The 14,604-nt window shown below is 42.2% G+C and overlaps 1 protein-coding gene across 2 annotated transcripts; it reads right to left on the reverse strand.

Moving 5' to 3' along the window:
* Positions 1-32: 32 nt before the first annotated feature.
* Positions 33-14,291, reverse strand: ncam3 (neural cell adhesion molecule 3). Of its 2 annotated transcripts, XM_030371235.1 has the most exons (18): positions 13,986-14,291; positions 13,413-13,484; positions 12,838-13,038; positions 12,220-12,357; positions 9,009-9,152; positions 8,330-8,447; positions 7,542-7,696; positions 6,847-6,980; positions 6,097-6,229; positions 5,630-5,797; positions 5,313-5,432; positions 5,022-5,024; positions 4,576-4,703; positions 3,936-4,104; positions 3,132-3,309; positions 2,715-2,828; positions 1,954-2,021; positions 38-783 (listed from the first exon to the last, which is right to left on the reverse strand). In XM_030371235.1, exons 1-17 carry the CDS (start codon positions 14,053-14,055, stop codon positions 1,985-1,987), a joined length of 2,082 nt encoding a protein of 693 aa, XP_030227095.1. In that variant the 5' UTR covers positions 14,056-14,291; the 3' UTR covers positions 38-783; positions 1,954-1,984. The 2 variants fall into 2 exon arrangements, with proteins under 2 accessions (XP_030227094.1, XP_030227095.1); XM_030371234.1 differs by having other exon boundaries at positions 33-2,021.
* Positions 14,292-14,604: the final 313 nt, after the last annotated feature.

Raw genomic sequence — 14,604 nt, forward strand, 5'->3', positions numbered from 1 at the left:
TCTGTTCAACAGTGAAGAGGATAAGGGAGAGAAGAGTCTAACAGTAGGCTCTCTAGATCTGCTAGGACGGTTCATGTTGAAGCTTTTTGTGTTTCAAAGACTTCAATATTATAGGGTTTGGAATAGCAATATTCATTTTCTGAGCAAAAATGACTCGTTTTTTTTTTTTTTTTTTATTTATTTCTGAAACATATGAAGCTGTAAAAAAAAATGTGTATTTACAAGCCATTCAGGCTTACAATGTTCAAGGCAATAATAGTAAATTATTCAATTGCTAAAATAGAACGTCATCAGGGCACATTCATCTTTAAATATGTTGAGCTGCTATAACATTGCATTGCAAATCAAAAGCAACAGGTTCAGCTTTTACAAACAAAAAATGTTTTTTTGGACATGATCCAAATTGTTATGCACCTTTTAGTGTAATAATATGAAATATTGGTATGGAAAGAAACATAACATCACATCACTTCAATGTAAGATAATTCTGTTCTATATTAGCTAACTGTTGCAAGAACAACAGAAAAGTCAGAAACCCATCTGAAAGATCGTAATCCTGCAGGATCAGAAACAGTCAATAAATAAATTGTTTTGTTATGTATAAACATATACAATAGACAGCCTTTTTTGCTTTTGTTCAAATGCATGATTCATGTATTTTAAAAGCCCGGGTTTCAATAAAACCACATATCATTCATGCCCACTGTTGAAAAAGTTCCGTCTAGAGTGCAAGAATTGAATAGAGTGGCGAAGTCACGCCCCTTCCGGTAGAGCTCATGGGACCTATGAGATCGAAAAATATGAATGGGTGTCAATGGAGAGAAAATAATTATTTTCTGGTCCCAGTCTTTATATGCCCTGGATTACACATATGTTGTTTGTGGATTTAAATGATAATTTTTCATGCAAAGAAAACTAAAGATTTTCGTGAAGAAGTTTGATAATTTTAGGTTTTATGTGAGGCCGCTTTGTGAACTACAGCTCTTCGCTGCTCTCGACGCATATGATATACGTCACCACACCCGCACTTGGAACTCGGCACAGAGATGGCACATAGAGAGGGCACATAACTAAATCTCTCCACATGCCCTGACTTATAGTGGTCTTCACCTCTTTCTATGCTTTTATCCTCGCCTTGAAAAAAAGTGGTGAAGTGGAGCAGAGAGATCGCCATCTCTGTGCCGAGACTTCGCCACTCCATTGTCTGAGGGGGGGTCATTTGGCATGTTGTGGATGAAGAAGCTTTCAATCAGAGATGAAGGCATGCCCTTCATTGAAACCGGATGTGTGGTTCTGTAATAGAGCTCGTAAGTCCGCCCCTTCCGGTAGACCCCCATGGGACCTTTGAGATCGTAAAATATGAAGGGGTTCCAATGGAGAGAAAGTAATTATTTTCTGGTCTCAGTCTTTCTATGCCCTGGATTACACATATGTTGCTTGTGGATTTCAATTATAATTTTTAATGCGAAGAAAACCAAAAGAAAATCGGAAAGAAGTTTGATGATTTTAGGTTTTGTGTGAGGCCGTTCTTTGAACTACAGCCCCTCGCTGCTATCGACGCAAATGATATACGTCACCACCACTCTTGGACGGACATGGCGATCCCTCTGCTACACTTCACTGCTTTTTTCCAAGGGGAGGAAATTTTCAGTTATGCCGATTGGGAGATTGAAGGTTTTGTCCACGCCAGTCGCCGGGAGCGTGACGTCACATTCGAGACGTACGTAGTCTTTCTCGTTGCGTTTTCTCTACAGCCTTTAACTGAAAAATTGCACAATAAACGGCCAAACTCTTTACGTGAATAACGTTATTATTTGGACCCACACAAAACATACGCGTAATCCAAGGCATTTAATGTCTGGGATCAGAAAATAAGAAAAAAAATTCCATTGACTCCCATTCTAATTTTCCTCGCCCATAGGTCCCACGAGCGGTCTACCGGAAGGGACGTACTGACGAGCGATGTTATGTCCTGTGGCCAACCTCACGCTTCTGTGGTTGGTATGTCTCCAAAGTGTTTCCTGAAAGAGAGAAATGATATCATCACATCATCATCAACATCATCAGTAGTAGTAGTAGTATGAATTGTGGTAGTAACAGTATTAGTTATGATATTATCTGCAGCATGAGGTATGAGTATGCCCGCATGCAGCTTTCTTAATGGTAAGAAAGAAATATTAAAACCAGAGAGACAGCACGTGCTATACATTATAGACTGGGTGGGTTAGGGGCATAGACCAACGTAAGACATACATAGACAACATAAAGATTGACTGCTCTGACCCATTGCTTTCAACGTGAAAGCTGGGATTTTGATAAAAAAAAACCCTCCTCTTTATTGTATAGAAAATATAGATAATATTGTGGAGTGTGTGTCGATAATGGCTGGATATAGCAGCCTCACTTTGCCCGAGTCAGACTGATTGGACTCTGGTGCTGGATGAGGCTCCACATCTGTTGCATTGAGCAATCCATGCGCACAAGTTAAACCAGCCATCAGCACACGCACTCCAGAACACACACTAAACTAGATGGAGTTTGGCAGCCACCTAAGCGGCCTGTAGCAATAGCCATAGGGGAGATGAAAGGGCTCCTCCCAAACACAAGAGTTGTGTAGCCAAAAGCAACCCAAGAATTAGGAGGGGGCTATCCCGTCATTCTCTACGACTTTTGTGTTTTGTTTATTCTGTCATATTTGTGAACAATCGCCTTACTCGTTTTTGGTGAGGGGGGCTTTGTCGCAGGTGATCTCATTCTTCAGCTTCCCCTCTGATTGTTGCTGGTGTATGCTGCCTCTTGGACTGTCAAGACCCTTTAAATTCAGATCACTGCACACATATGCACATACAAACACACACACATGTACACAGGACACACACACACACACACACACACACACACACACACACACACACACACACACACACACACACACACACACACTTCTGTGTTAATGTACTGATGAGGACAATGAAGTGAGGTAAATGGGTGTCAAAATCGACTCAGTTGTTCCTGGGCTGAAAGATGTTTACGCATCTTATTGTATTTATTGCAAGCCAGACATGTGTCCAAAGCCCCCTTCGCCCTATCCTGTGATCATTCATCAAACACAGAGACTGATGAACACATACCCATTAGTTCCCTCTTCCATTGTCTTGTGGCCTGGGGTCTTTCGACCAAACACTTTAGTGGCGATGAACATCAGAAGACCACAGTTATTGGTGTAGCAACAGGTGGCATCCACCACAAGCAACAGCACCAAGAAGATCACCATAACGATGGCCACCACGCCCCCTTTGGTCATGCCTGCTGCTTAGGCCACATGAAACGTAACAAATGGGAGGGAAGAGAATAACATTAAATAAATATGAGACACTGGACATTTTGTGTATTGGCTTAAGTTGACGTCAAATTGATCACCTAAAGTGGCCAGCATACTAAAAACAATGTACTGTCACAATGTATTTGGCTAGTTATGATGGCCCAATGATGCAGTAGTGGGGACGTGCCTGCAACCAAATGGCATTTGGACCAATTGAAAGTAGGGCGAATGATGAAAAATTAAGGTTGTGCTAAGCTTCCACACATTGCAACATATAAAACCTGTAAACTCATATTTTACTTAAGTATATGCTACACGTGAACCTCCTAAGATGGCGCAATTTGATTGATATCTCAAACTCTGGATTTTGTTTTCATCGGGGAGCGCGCGTGACGGTCTTCTCATCACGCTAATAAAAACAAATAAAATGCTATTAAAAACAAATCAGCAAATAAAAAGTCCTATCTTGTTTATTTTTGGAGCGTTCACGTGAAGTATATACGAAAACAATTATTCACCCCAGGCTCTGTTGTAATTGTTAATTATCTCTTGTCTAAAGTTAGTGTCTTTATTCTTTGAAACGTTCGGTTTGGGGGTGAGTACGTCCACGCACCGGGCTGCTTCGAGACACTGAAGCTCAGCTCAGCGGGAATGGAGGAGCCGTTTGCATTGACAGCCTTGACTTCAATGCGATAGTCTTCCCCGAACGCCAGGTCTGAGAGGGCGATGACGGATGTGTCGGCAGGCCGCTGCTCCTCCTTCCATCCGGCTCCTTCTTTCTCCTGCATACCGCACAGGGGTGAAGGACTCAAATGATTATACTTTGACAGAAGGAAGCAGCCTCAAAAGGAGGGAAACAGACTAAAGAATATAAACATGGAAGAAAGAGGGTGGGAAATTATAAATGCGTACATTTATGATGATCTGGAAGCACTTAGGGAATGTTCCATGGTTGCATGGTACGGTTAGCTTCTAGCCAGATCGATTTCTATTTTGTTTCTATTTCGTTTCATTTCAAAATTCATTACCACTAAAGAAACCGACACCAGACCATGGATTGCAGATTTTTTTTTTAAAACAGGGCAGATATTCAAGGTCTGGAACTAGAAAGTAAGCTTCTTACAAGCTTCCATGGATAATTCCAAGTAAAGATGTATGTACAGACCTACATTTTACAGTAGTTTAAAAAGGGAGAGACCCTGAACGCAGTAATAATCAGAGCTTCCCATCCAAAACTGCAACCGAAGCCGTACCTCTCTGTATCGTACTGTATAGTGCAGGAGAGGAGAGCTGCCTCTGACCAGCTGGGCCACAGGGACAGAGAGGGCGTTCCCGTCTATCTTCATCCCATCTGATGAAAGAACAGGGCGGTCCGGCTCGCCTAAGACCACGACCATGGGGAGGAAGATAATAAAAGGAACATTTAAAACACTATTTACAAGTAACCTCCATGAAACGTTCTTCAAGGAAGGGTATACAATAGTTCCTCTGGACATTCTTTCCAAAACAGTGAGGATGTATTAGCTGAATATCTGAGACATGAATGAAAATAGAGAGAGAGAGAGAGAGAGAGAGAGAGAGAGAGAGAGAGAGAGAGAGAGAGAGAGAGAGAGAGAGAGAGAGAGAGAGAGAGAGAGAGAGAGAGAGAGAGAGAGAGAGAGAGAGAGAGAGAGAGCTTGTGCATAGTAAGACCTCCTACCTTCTGCAAAAGTGATGCCAATTGGATGTGATGACATCACAGGCATCAGTGTCAGGTAGACAGGGGATGGTGTTATAACAGGACGTTGGTGCGATGACAGAAGGAAATGGGTAATGGTGAATGCATGTCATTTATGTAACATACCCCCACCAACATATTATTAAGAGTTTATGGGTCAATCAATATTCAACGTTGATGATAAAAACTGGTTCTATTTTTCCATTCTTCACAATAGATATTTGTATTTGGAGTTATTACGTAAAAAACGATTTGATGGTAGTCAGCACTTACGGATGCCCTGGCTTCGTACTTCCTGCGTGGTTGAATACTGTCCCAGGCCAACAGAGTTCATGGCGGCCAGGCGAACGGTGTAGGTGGTGTAGGGGGTGAGGGAAGGTATAGCGAGGGGATCTGAAAGCACAGCATGCACGCACATGCACACACATTAGCACCCATAACATACTAATGATGGGTCCCTTCATGTACCAGGGCAAACATAGCAGACTTAAAGTACTGAAGATAACACACATTGACCATGGATATGACAGTAGCAGAATCCTAGCTCTGGTGACACATAACTATTTTGGTTATTGTTGACTGAGCCTTACCTGAGACTGGGACACCAATCTCCTCCCACTTTTCAGCTGAGCCCCGCCTCCACTGCAGAACAAAGCTGCTGATTGGTGTGCCCCCACTGATGGGCTGGGATTTGAGGGAAAAGACCAATGAGGTGGCTCTTGGAGTGACAGACACTTCTTGAGGAGGGCCTGGTTGAGCTGGGAAGTTTGATTGGTGGATACAAGACGTTGGTCACTATCTTCACTATTATTGAGTGTTCTACAACACTATGAAATTTATGCAAGGTATTTTAAGCTGGTAACGGATGAACTGTTTACAAAACCGGAAGGATGGTATCTTGTGACTTTAAATGCTTATCAATCATCAAATATTATATAATACGCCAATTTTTCGGTCATCTAAGCAGATATCAAGCACTGACACACACACACACACACGCACACGCACACGCACACGTACACACACACATGCATACATATATAATATATACACTTACTGAGCACTGCAACATCTCTTGATGCATTGCCTGATGCGCTGACAGCCATGCAGGAATACAGACCGCCATCAGAGGGCGCCACCTCCGCGATTGTCAGCACACCGTCCCGAACATGCACTCTACCAGACGAGTCCTGACAGAGACAGCCAGTAAATCGTATCAGTCAATCAATATCTGAGTGATATAATCAATTGCCATGTACATTGTCTACAGTGTAAAGTACAGGGTCAGTGTCTTCATCTGTGTTTGGTCCTCATCTTAACCACATCATCTGTTTAATGCCATCCCCCTCATTGTTTTGAAGGTGAATTGCTTGCTTGCAATATTGGTGGCTACGCCCAATCAGGTGGTTCTAGCGCCTTTCTGGTCGTCACTTTGCGAGATGACATGCACTTATTTATTTATTTATTTGACCATTCTCGTCATCTGGAGACATTGACGGATATACAGTGGCGTGGCATATTTAACAATTTTATTTTTCCGCAGCATTTAAAATAAATAAATAATAATAAGTATGAAATTTGACTACAAACCCAATGCATTTACATATGAAAGAATTAAAAAGAGTTAACGTTGATTCATTCGATATAAGAAGTGTGTGTGTGTGTGTGTGTGTGTGTGTGTGTGTGTGTGTGTGTGTGTGTGTGTGTGTGTGTGTGTGTGCGTGTGTGTGTGCGTGCGTGCGTGCGTGTGTGTGTGTGTGTGTGTGTGTGTGTGTGTGTGTTAGTGTGTGTGTTTGTGATTCCTCACCATATTGTTCCTGCTCTGCTTGTGGATCCAGTAGAGCTGTGGAAACGGATGACCGGTGACATTGCAGGGCAGCGACACGTTGGAGCCCAACGACACCTTCTCCTCCTTCGCCCTTACATATACCTCTGGGGCCTCTGTTTAAATACACACGCACACACACACACACACACACACACACACACACACACACACACACACACACACACACACACACACACGCACACACACACATTATTCCTTGGTTTGGCCTTGAAACAATAATATGCACTTCAATGCAACTGAGTGACTTATTCATCTCTACTTTAGTAACGTAAACTATGGCTAAGTATTGCAACTCAACACAGGGCACCAATTAGTCATTTAGAAAATGCAATTCTGATGTTTCACCAGAGAGGATGCTGTGTCAGTGATTTGACTATTTTTTACCGTACACCCTTTTTCAACTTCTTGGTTGAGTGAACCAAACTGACTGTGATCGCATTTGAAGAGTTATTTACTGTTCCAAATTTGTATGTCTCATTTGTGATTTTAGGTGCATTGGCAAAATGGCAAAATATTATTTTCCCAGATGTTTTTTGTACTTGTAAATTACATTCAATGTACATGTAACACATGAATACTCTCCCCTTTCATGGGAATAGCCTCAACATGTTGACTGGTTAGCTGTGAAAGTACAACACACAGGCGGAACCCACCGGAGACGTGCAGCTCAATGGTGCCGGTGCTCTCTCCGATCTTGTTGCGGGCCGTGCAGATGTACTCCCCGTAGTCTGCCCTGCTCACAGCGCAGATGGTCAGCTCGCTCTGGTCTGAGTTGAACTGATAACGCCTAAGGTCAGAATGTACTGGCCTGCGTAAAGACAGTGAGGGATTGAGTGGTGTTGTCTTTTCTTTTTTTTCACAAATATGCTACCAAAAACATTTGCTAAGAAGGAACATCTGAATACATTGTCAAAATATTTATCATCAAAATAATTCCACCAAACTTCTCCCCCTTTTGCCCTCGGCTCTAGTATTGCAATCTTCGCCCTTTCTTATTATATTTTCTGTTCTAGTCTATTGAGTTTTGTTTATGAAATAGTGGAATGAATATTTTATCCAGCTTGCCTCTGTAAACAAATTCACCATCTAAAAAACATCATCAAAGTTCGTTTATTAAGTGTCACCTAAGGGACACCTAATAAACGAACTAAAAAGCGAACCTTTCCATTCTGTCATCTACATCTTTAACAATAAGGAGAGGAGAGAGGAAGGAGCCAGGAAAGAGGGAGGTAGGAAGGGTGAGAGGGTGAGGGCAGACTTCTCATTCTCCGCAACATTAACAAAATGATTAAGCAAATCTGCAGGAAGTAACCTTATTTTTGTCTGAAGTTCAAGCACACACACATGCCAACATAACACACACACCACTGCCAACACCCCCCCCCCCCTTTACCCCTTACTCCACAAACACGCACACACACACACACACACACACACTTACGTGATCCAAGAGATGTTTGGTGTAGGTTGTCCGTCCACCAAACACAGTAAGGAGATGTTTTTATCTGCTCCAGCCATTACTTTCTTTATCTTCTCCTTTAGGGTCACCGTTGGTGGGGCTGAAAAAGGATAATTCAGTGAGCATCCAAAATGTTGATTTTACAGTTATTTCACAATGACACCAATGTTCCTAAAACATTGCAAATTAGGAAATACTTGAGGAATTGCCTGCCACACTTACAGCTGCATTGAAGCATGTGCATGACTTGTATGACACCATTTTCAAAGTGCAAAATAAGCTGTTCACCTCAAATAAAGACATCCGGAATTGTGTTTGGGTTTTAAGGAATGAACACAAACACGATTGATTGTAATCATTATTAATTACTCACATTGAATACATGCATGGCTATATGAGTACTGCACTGCCATGGCCTAATTCCAACATTTGAATCCTAACTCATATATGAACGTAAAGCGATCCCCTACTGAGCTCTAGTCATCTGTGCTGTTCTAAAGATACAGATTACTTTATTGCTCCTTGAATGATGAATTCTTAATAATTAATTAATAATTTAGCTCCCAGAGTCTTCCTTCGAGGTAACAAGACCAGCCTTTTGGGTGGTCCATAACCTTTAGACTCTAGAAATGTGTGTGAAATGTGTGAAACCAGGACTTACCGTTGACCACCACAGAGATCTGCTTATCCTGCTTAATGGGTCTTCCTCTGATCGTGGCCTGACAGGTGTATGTGCCCGCGTCATCTTTCCTCACGTTCTTAATGCGGAGTGAGTTGTCCTGCAAGCGTGTTACACGGTCTCCCTCTTTGACAGCCGGTAGCACAGACATAGAGAAAGAGAAGTACAAACGGAAAAGTGAAGAACTAGGGTTGAAACAAAAGAGAAACAGACACATTTAGATGCAAAGTCCACCTCCTTGTTAAGGAAGCTTTTTATTTCAGAGATGCAAGTGGAGCTAGAAGAAGGGCAAGCACTGCAGAGCTGTGAGGTTCAAGTTCTACCTTCTGAGATAAAGTGCCAGTTATGGCATTTCACATGGAGTCTTGCAAAAATAGCAATTGCTGCTAACCCTAACCATAACCCTAAACCTAGCTCAGATACCAACTCTAGAAACGAGAACCAAACTGTAAAGCTTAATAGGAATAATAAGAAACTCTAACCCTACTACCAAATTCAAAAACCATAGACCAAACCCTAAAACCTATCACTAATAGGACACCCTCACCTTAACAACAAAGCCTAAAGCCAAAAAGCAAACCCTTATAGGAAACCCTAATAATTAAGAAACCAGAAACCCCATGCTAAACCCAACCCTTTCTCAAGAACCAAACTTTCAAAGGTAACTTAAAAAGGAACCCTCACCTTTATACTAAACTGTAGAAAAGAAAAACAAACCCTAAAAACAAACCTGACCCTTATTTGCAATTTATTTGCACGCTACGACTAGTGAACTACTTTAAAAAAAGAAACTCGACACTGCGACCAGGCGACAAATGACTGGGGAGAACCTTCTTAAATGAACCTTTAATGCTGGATTTAATTATCAGAATTCGGATTTTATCCAAGTATTCTGACTTTATTATCAGAATGCTGAATTTTATCTCACAATTCAGAGTTAATTAGCCTATTCGATTTCTGAATTAAAATTCTTGTGATGAATAATCTACATTTGTACAGTCGATGTGCAGCACTTTAATTCCCGTCAACTTTGTTTTCTAACACCAGCATTTCCACAACTATGCTCATGTTCGTGACTGCTATACAAAACCATTTATAGTGCATCTATTTTTCTGCTGGGTAGTGATAGTCGCCCTAAATGCAGCTTTAATTTGGGCTCTGATTCTGAATAAATGCCGCTGCTGAACTGTGTGAATAAATAAAGGGAACTGAAATCTAAAGAAGACGTGTGGTTTTGATGTACCGTGAATTCCAGCTGAAAGTGGAACATTGCTGCCATCAGGGGAAATTAATGTAACCTAGGCATATTGTAAGTAGCTTTCAATTCCTTGTTTTTTTGTTGATCATGTTTCGTTGGAAACCACGGAAGCTGGAAACAGCCCAGAGTAAGTCATCTCCTTTTTTAACGTTACAACAAATTCACAACTTGTTTGACACAAACAATGACAACTTGATTGCTGTTAAAGAATGATGCCCATATAATTAGCACCAGTTTTTCAATACTGAGCGTCTGTAGCCTGTAGTTTTATAGCACACACACACACACACACACACACCATGCGTGCACGCACACACGCGGAAAATGAATAATGAATGAAAAATTGTCTGTATTCAAAACTTGAAGTTTTAGTGGACAAAACTTCCTTAACACAAAAAAGGAAATTATGGATATACAGGGTGTTTTTAACATACTGGATCCAACAATGTTCCCAACACTGACACAGATAATTCAGATCATTGCACTCACAATTCCTGTAAACAGTTGTAGTTGTGAGCGATCTTTCAGTGTGTCGAGAAGGCTCCACACCTGGCTTAGGTCCACCATGGGGCAAGGAAGGCTTCACCAACTTTCTCTTTTGTCCATTGAAAAGGAGCAACTATGCAAAGTGAGTCAAAGCCACGTTATTGACCGCTTTGCCACCATGAAGGCGCGGCGATACAGCTTAATAGTGAAAAAATTATCATTTAAAAAGGCTCTATGCAGTAGTGTATGGCCTTATTTAGTTTAATTTAAGAGCTTTGATGGTTCTATAACATTTTCCATGTTGATTGGTGGCAATGAGCCACCTCACCTTAAGTCAGAAATTCGATTAGTTTTAAACCTTGTTTCTTGCCTTTTTAGTACATGTCGTTCTGGCAAAATTATGCTGTTTCCACACAGCTTCTAAATAAATATAGATGTGTAGACTTCTCCTGATAAAGAGGTGAAGGTCATAAAGAGACTTTTTGTTTATTTGTCAGTTACCTTATTTGTAAATCTTTGAGATGTGTATGTGTTTAAATAAATATAATTGTACGGTACTCATGAATCCATCTTTGCGTCTTTACCTTTACCAGTGCTTTAATATAGCCTACAGTATGACAGTGACAATGATTTTGAAGCTCGTACATAACCTTCTGTATCCATCTATTTCATATTGTGCACACGTAAAAAAAAAAATGTTGGCAGTTGGGGGCCTGTGCCCCAGTAAAACTCTAGGTCTAGCAACGCCCCTGGGTTAGGGTGAGAGTTAACCCTAAACATAACCATAACCAATCGGAGGAGAGACATTCTAACCAATCACAGGCGATTCAGAGGCGAAAAAAGCGGTACTTGCCCCTACCATCCTACGAAAAAAAGATTTGCTCACAGGGTCCTAGGTTCCCCGGTCACATACAAAGCGGGGAACATAGGACCCGGGAAACATAGATACGCTCCCGTTTATTGTTAGCTACATTAGGCTTTTTAGCAAACCAGCCCGAATACAACCAACACAACTTTACATTCTATTGCATGCACAGCAAGACCGTGCAATGCATAAATTGGTTACCGGAATAAAGTAGCAATGTAATCAAGTGTGTAAGAGCATTTAAAAGCGACATTAAAATGACCAACGTGGTACAAATACAAAGAAAATAAATCTCTTCACGGGCACAGCCATTTTTGTTGAGAGCGTCATCACTGCTCTCGGTCTACTGTGCGTCCGGGAAATGCCGCAAGAAATCTGGAAGATTTCCCGACTTCCGACTCGGAAGGCTGGCGTCCGAGGATTCAGGAACACACCTTTAGGTTATCCTCAGCAGCCCCTAGTCAGCATCCACGCTTTACAGCCTCAGACCAAGCCAGGCTGCCAGGCAACACCGATCAAAGGCACTACGGCACAGACCCTGCCCCGGTCTAACCCTCGTAACCAAAGTACGACGCTGGTCCTACCTTGAGAATGGATCACCTGCTCGTCCCGCAACCAGCGTACATCCACTTTTGGCCGGCCGGATGCCAGGCAGGGCACCATGCCATCTTGTCCTATCAGGAACTCATGGTACACCTGGGTGGCACCGAAGGACGGACCATCTGGAAAGCAGCATTGCGAAACATTACCTCAGTGCCTAACCCCACCACCTATCTGGTATCCTGTTTCATCCAGAACTTGCAGACTTGCAATTTCACGTAAGGCTTTTGATTTGTTGAATTATGCACGATAAGTACTGTGACGTTAGGGGGGAAACTATCATAGATCAACCAAACAATCAAGTGTAGTCAAGTCTATAATCTGCAATATAGTAATATCTGCAACTCAATCTGATTCACCCACTATTTTCACTAAGCACTGTGTGTGTGTGTGTGTGTGTGTGTGTGTGTGCGTGCGTGCGTGCGTGCGTGCGTGCGTGCGTGCGTGCGTGCGTGCGTGCGTGCGTGCGTGCGTGCGTGTGTGTGTTTGTGTGTGTGTGTGTGTGTGTGCGTGCGCGTGAGTGGGTCTTTCACAGTCTGTTGCATGTGAAGACATAACTGTTCATGGGCCCTTGGGTACGTCTGCCTGATCTCCGGTCTCACCGTAAACGTATATATTTGTACTGGTCCGACCATCTGGATCTCCGTTATCAAATGTGCACAGGCAGGTGTAGCTGCCCGCGTCCTCCAACGTGGCATTCTGGATTTCCAGCTTGGAGGACACCTCATCAATTTTGGAAACCCTTTCCTCATCATCGATTTCTTTGCCGTCCTTCTGCCAGGTGATATCTCCCTCACCACCGGCTGTCAGGAAGAAAAAAACACAAGTGTGTTCTACAGCAGCGACAGACTTGCGGTCCGTCAAATGATTGCCTGGTCGACGTTGCGTTGTCGTGATACATAAGTGACACCAGCAAGAAAGGTCAGACCTCAATAAAGTCAATGATGACATCATCTCTCATCAATATCCACCGATCATAAAGTACTATGGCAATATCCTGTGGTATGCCATAGATAGGGCAGCCCCATTTTAGCCACGGATGCACAGAAGTTTTTAACCTTATTTTACATTAAGATCGACATTTTGGGCACTGGATACATGCACACCACAAGAACGCAAGCAAATATCATATTGTTAATGAAATAAAAGGGTATTTATAATATGGGAGGGAGCTTACCTTTACACAGAAGCATATATTTTACTCCGATTTCAATGTCAGATTTGGTGTAAATTATATCCATTTCGGCTGCTGCATACAGAGGGAAGAGGGGGACAAAGCATCAGTGCTAGCTTATGCACAAGAAAGTCATTTTACTGCAAAACAGGAAGAAATGGTCGGTCCCACAGGAAGAAGGTCATATAGTGAAAGATATATATCCTCATAGATATCCTCTCTACATACCCTTTGGTGAGCTGAGGTTAGCCAAAACCCCATTCTTCAAATCAAACCTTTATTTTCTGATTAGGGAAATTTCTTATACTTAAACTGCCATTTTATGCCGGAATTCGAAATTTTTCATACACAATGTGGCACTTGTTACTTTGACTTAGAGCTTTTTGATCAAAGTTTGATCAAGTTTAGGTTAAATTTGGCTCCATAAAATATGTTAGTTATGAACATTGAAAGCATCAAAGAGTAGCCTTTCCAAATTACGAATACACCTGCGAGCATCTTATCTATTGGAAGCAATTTATCCTTCCATAAACAAATCATAAAAAATCATAATGTCATGCCGATTTCCATTCTTACCTGTTCCAGACATTTGCCCCAATACAAGCAAAACTGTCATCCTCAGCACAAGAGTGGATTGGTGCATCATCTTCAACTGGCCTGGTTATTTATTCATCAATCTATCTATCACTTCAATCTTTTCAAATCTAAAATCAACACAAAATAAAAAATGAATGCTGTGGAGAAAATTCAAAATTCTAATGGCAATAAGTTAATAATGGGCCAAGTAGTCCCGTATCCTATGTGCTGGATGAAGAGGGTCTGGCAGCAATGTGTCTGGTCAGACAAACGGTGGTCAATGCTACTGCAGCCACTCAGCTCTTCAGAAGGAACACACAGCCACACAGGGGTTTTTATAGGGGCTCGACAGGACTGAGGAGATGACCAGGAAGACATGAAGGGAGGTCTGAGATGGGCGAGGGAGGATGAGTTAGAGTGTGTGAGAGAGAGAGAGAGAGAGAGAGAGAGAGAGAGAGAGAGAGAGAGAGAGAGAGAGAGAGAGAGAGAGAGAGAGAGAGAGAGAGAGTGAGTGAGAGATCGAGAGAGAGAGAGAGAGAGAGAGAGAGAGAGAGAGAGAGAGAGAGAGAGAGAGAGAGAGAGAGGGCGAGAGAGAGAGAGAGAGAGAGAGAGAGAGAGA

This window comes from Gadus morhua, chromosome 11, assembly GCF_902167405.1.
Source record: "Gadus morhua chromosome 11, gadMor3.0, whole genome shotgun sequence".
NCBI classification, from domain to species: domain Eukaryota; kingdom Metazoa; phylum Chordata; class Actinopteri; order Gadiformes; family Gadidae; genus Gadus; species Gadus morhua.

Bases quoted from the DNA above. Each gene is read 5' to 3' on its own strand.
- ncam3 (XM_030371234.1), bottom strand. From the start codon at position 14,055: ATGATGCACCAATCCACTCTTGTGCTGAGGATGACAGTTTTGCTTGTA. The intron at 4,105-4,575 runs GTACGGCTTCGG...TGCGGTATGCAG, and splicing joins ATACAGTACGATACAGAGAG to GAGAAAGAAGGAGCCGGATG. The intron at 2,829-3,131 runs GTATGTGTTCAT...ATATGTGTGCAG, and splicing joins ATGGAAGAGGGAACTAATGG to TGATCTGAATTTAAAGGGTC.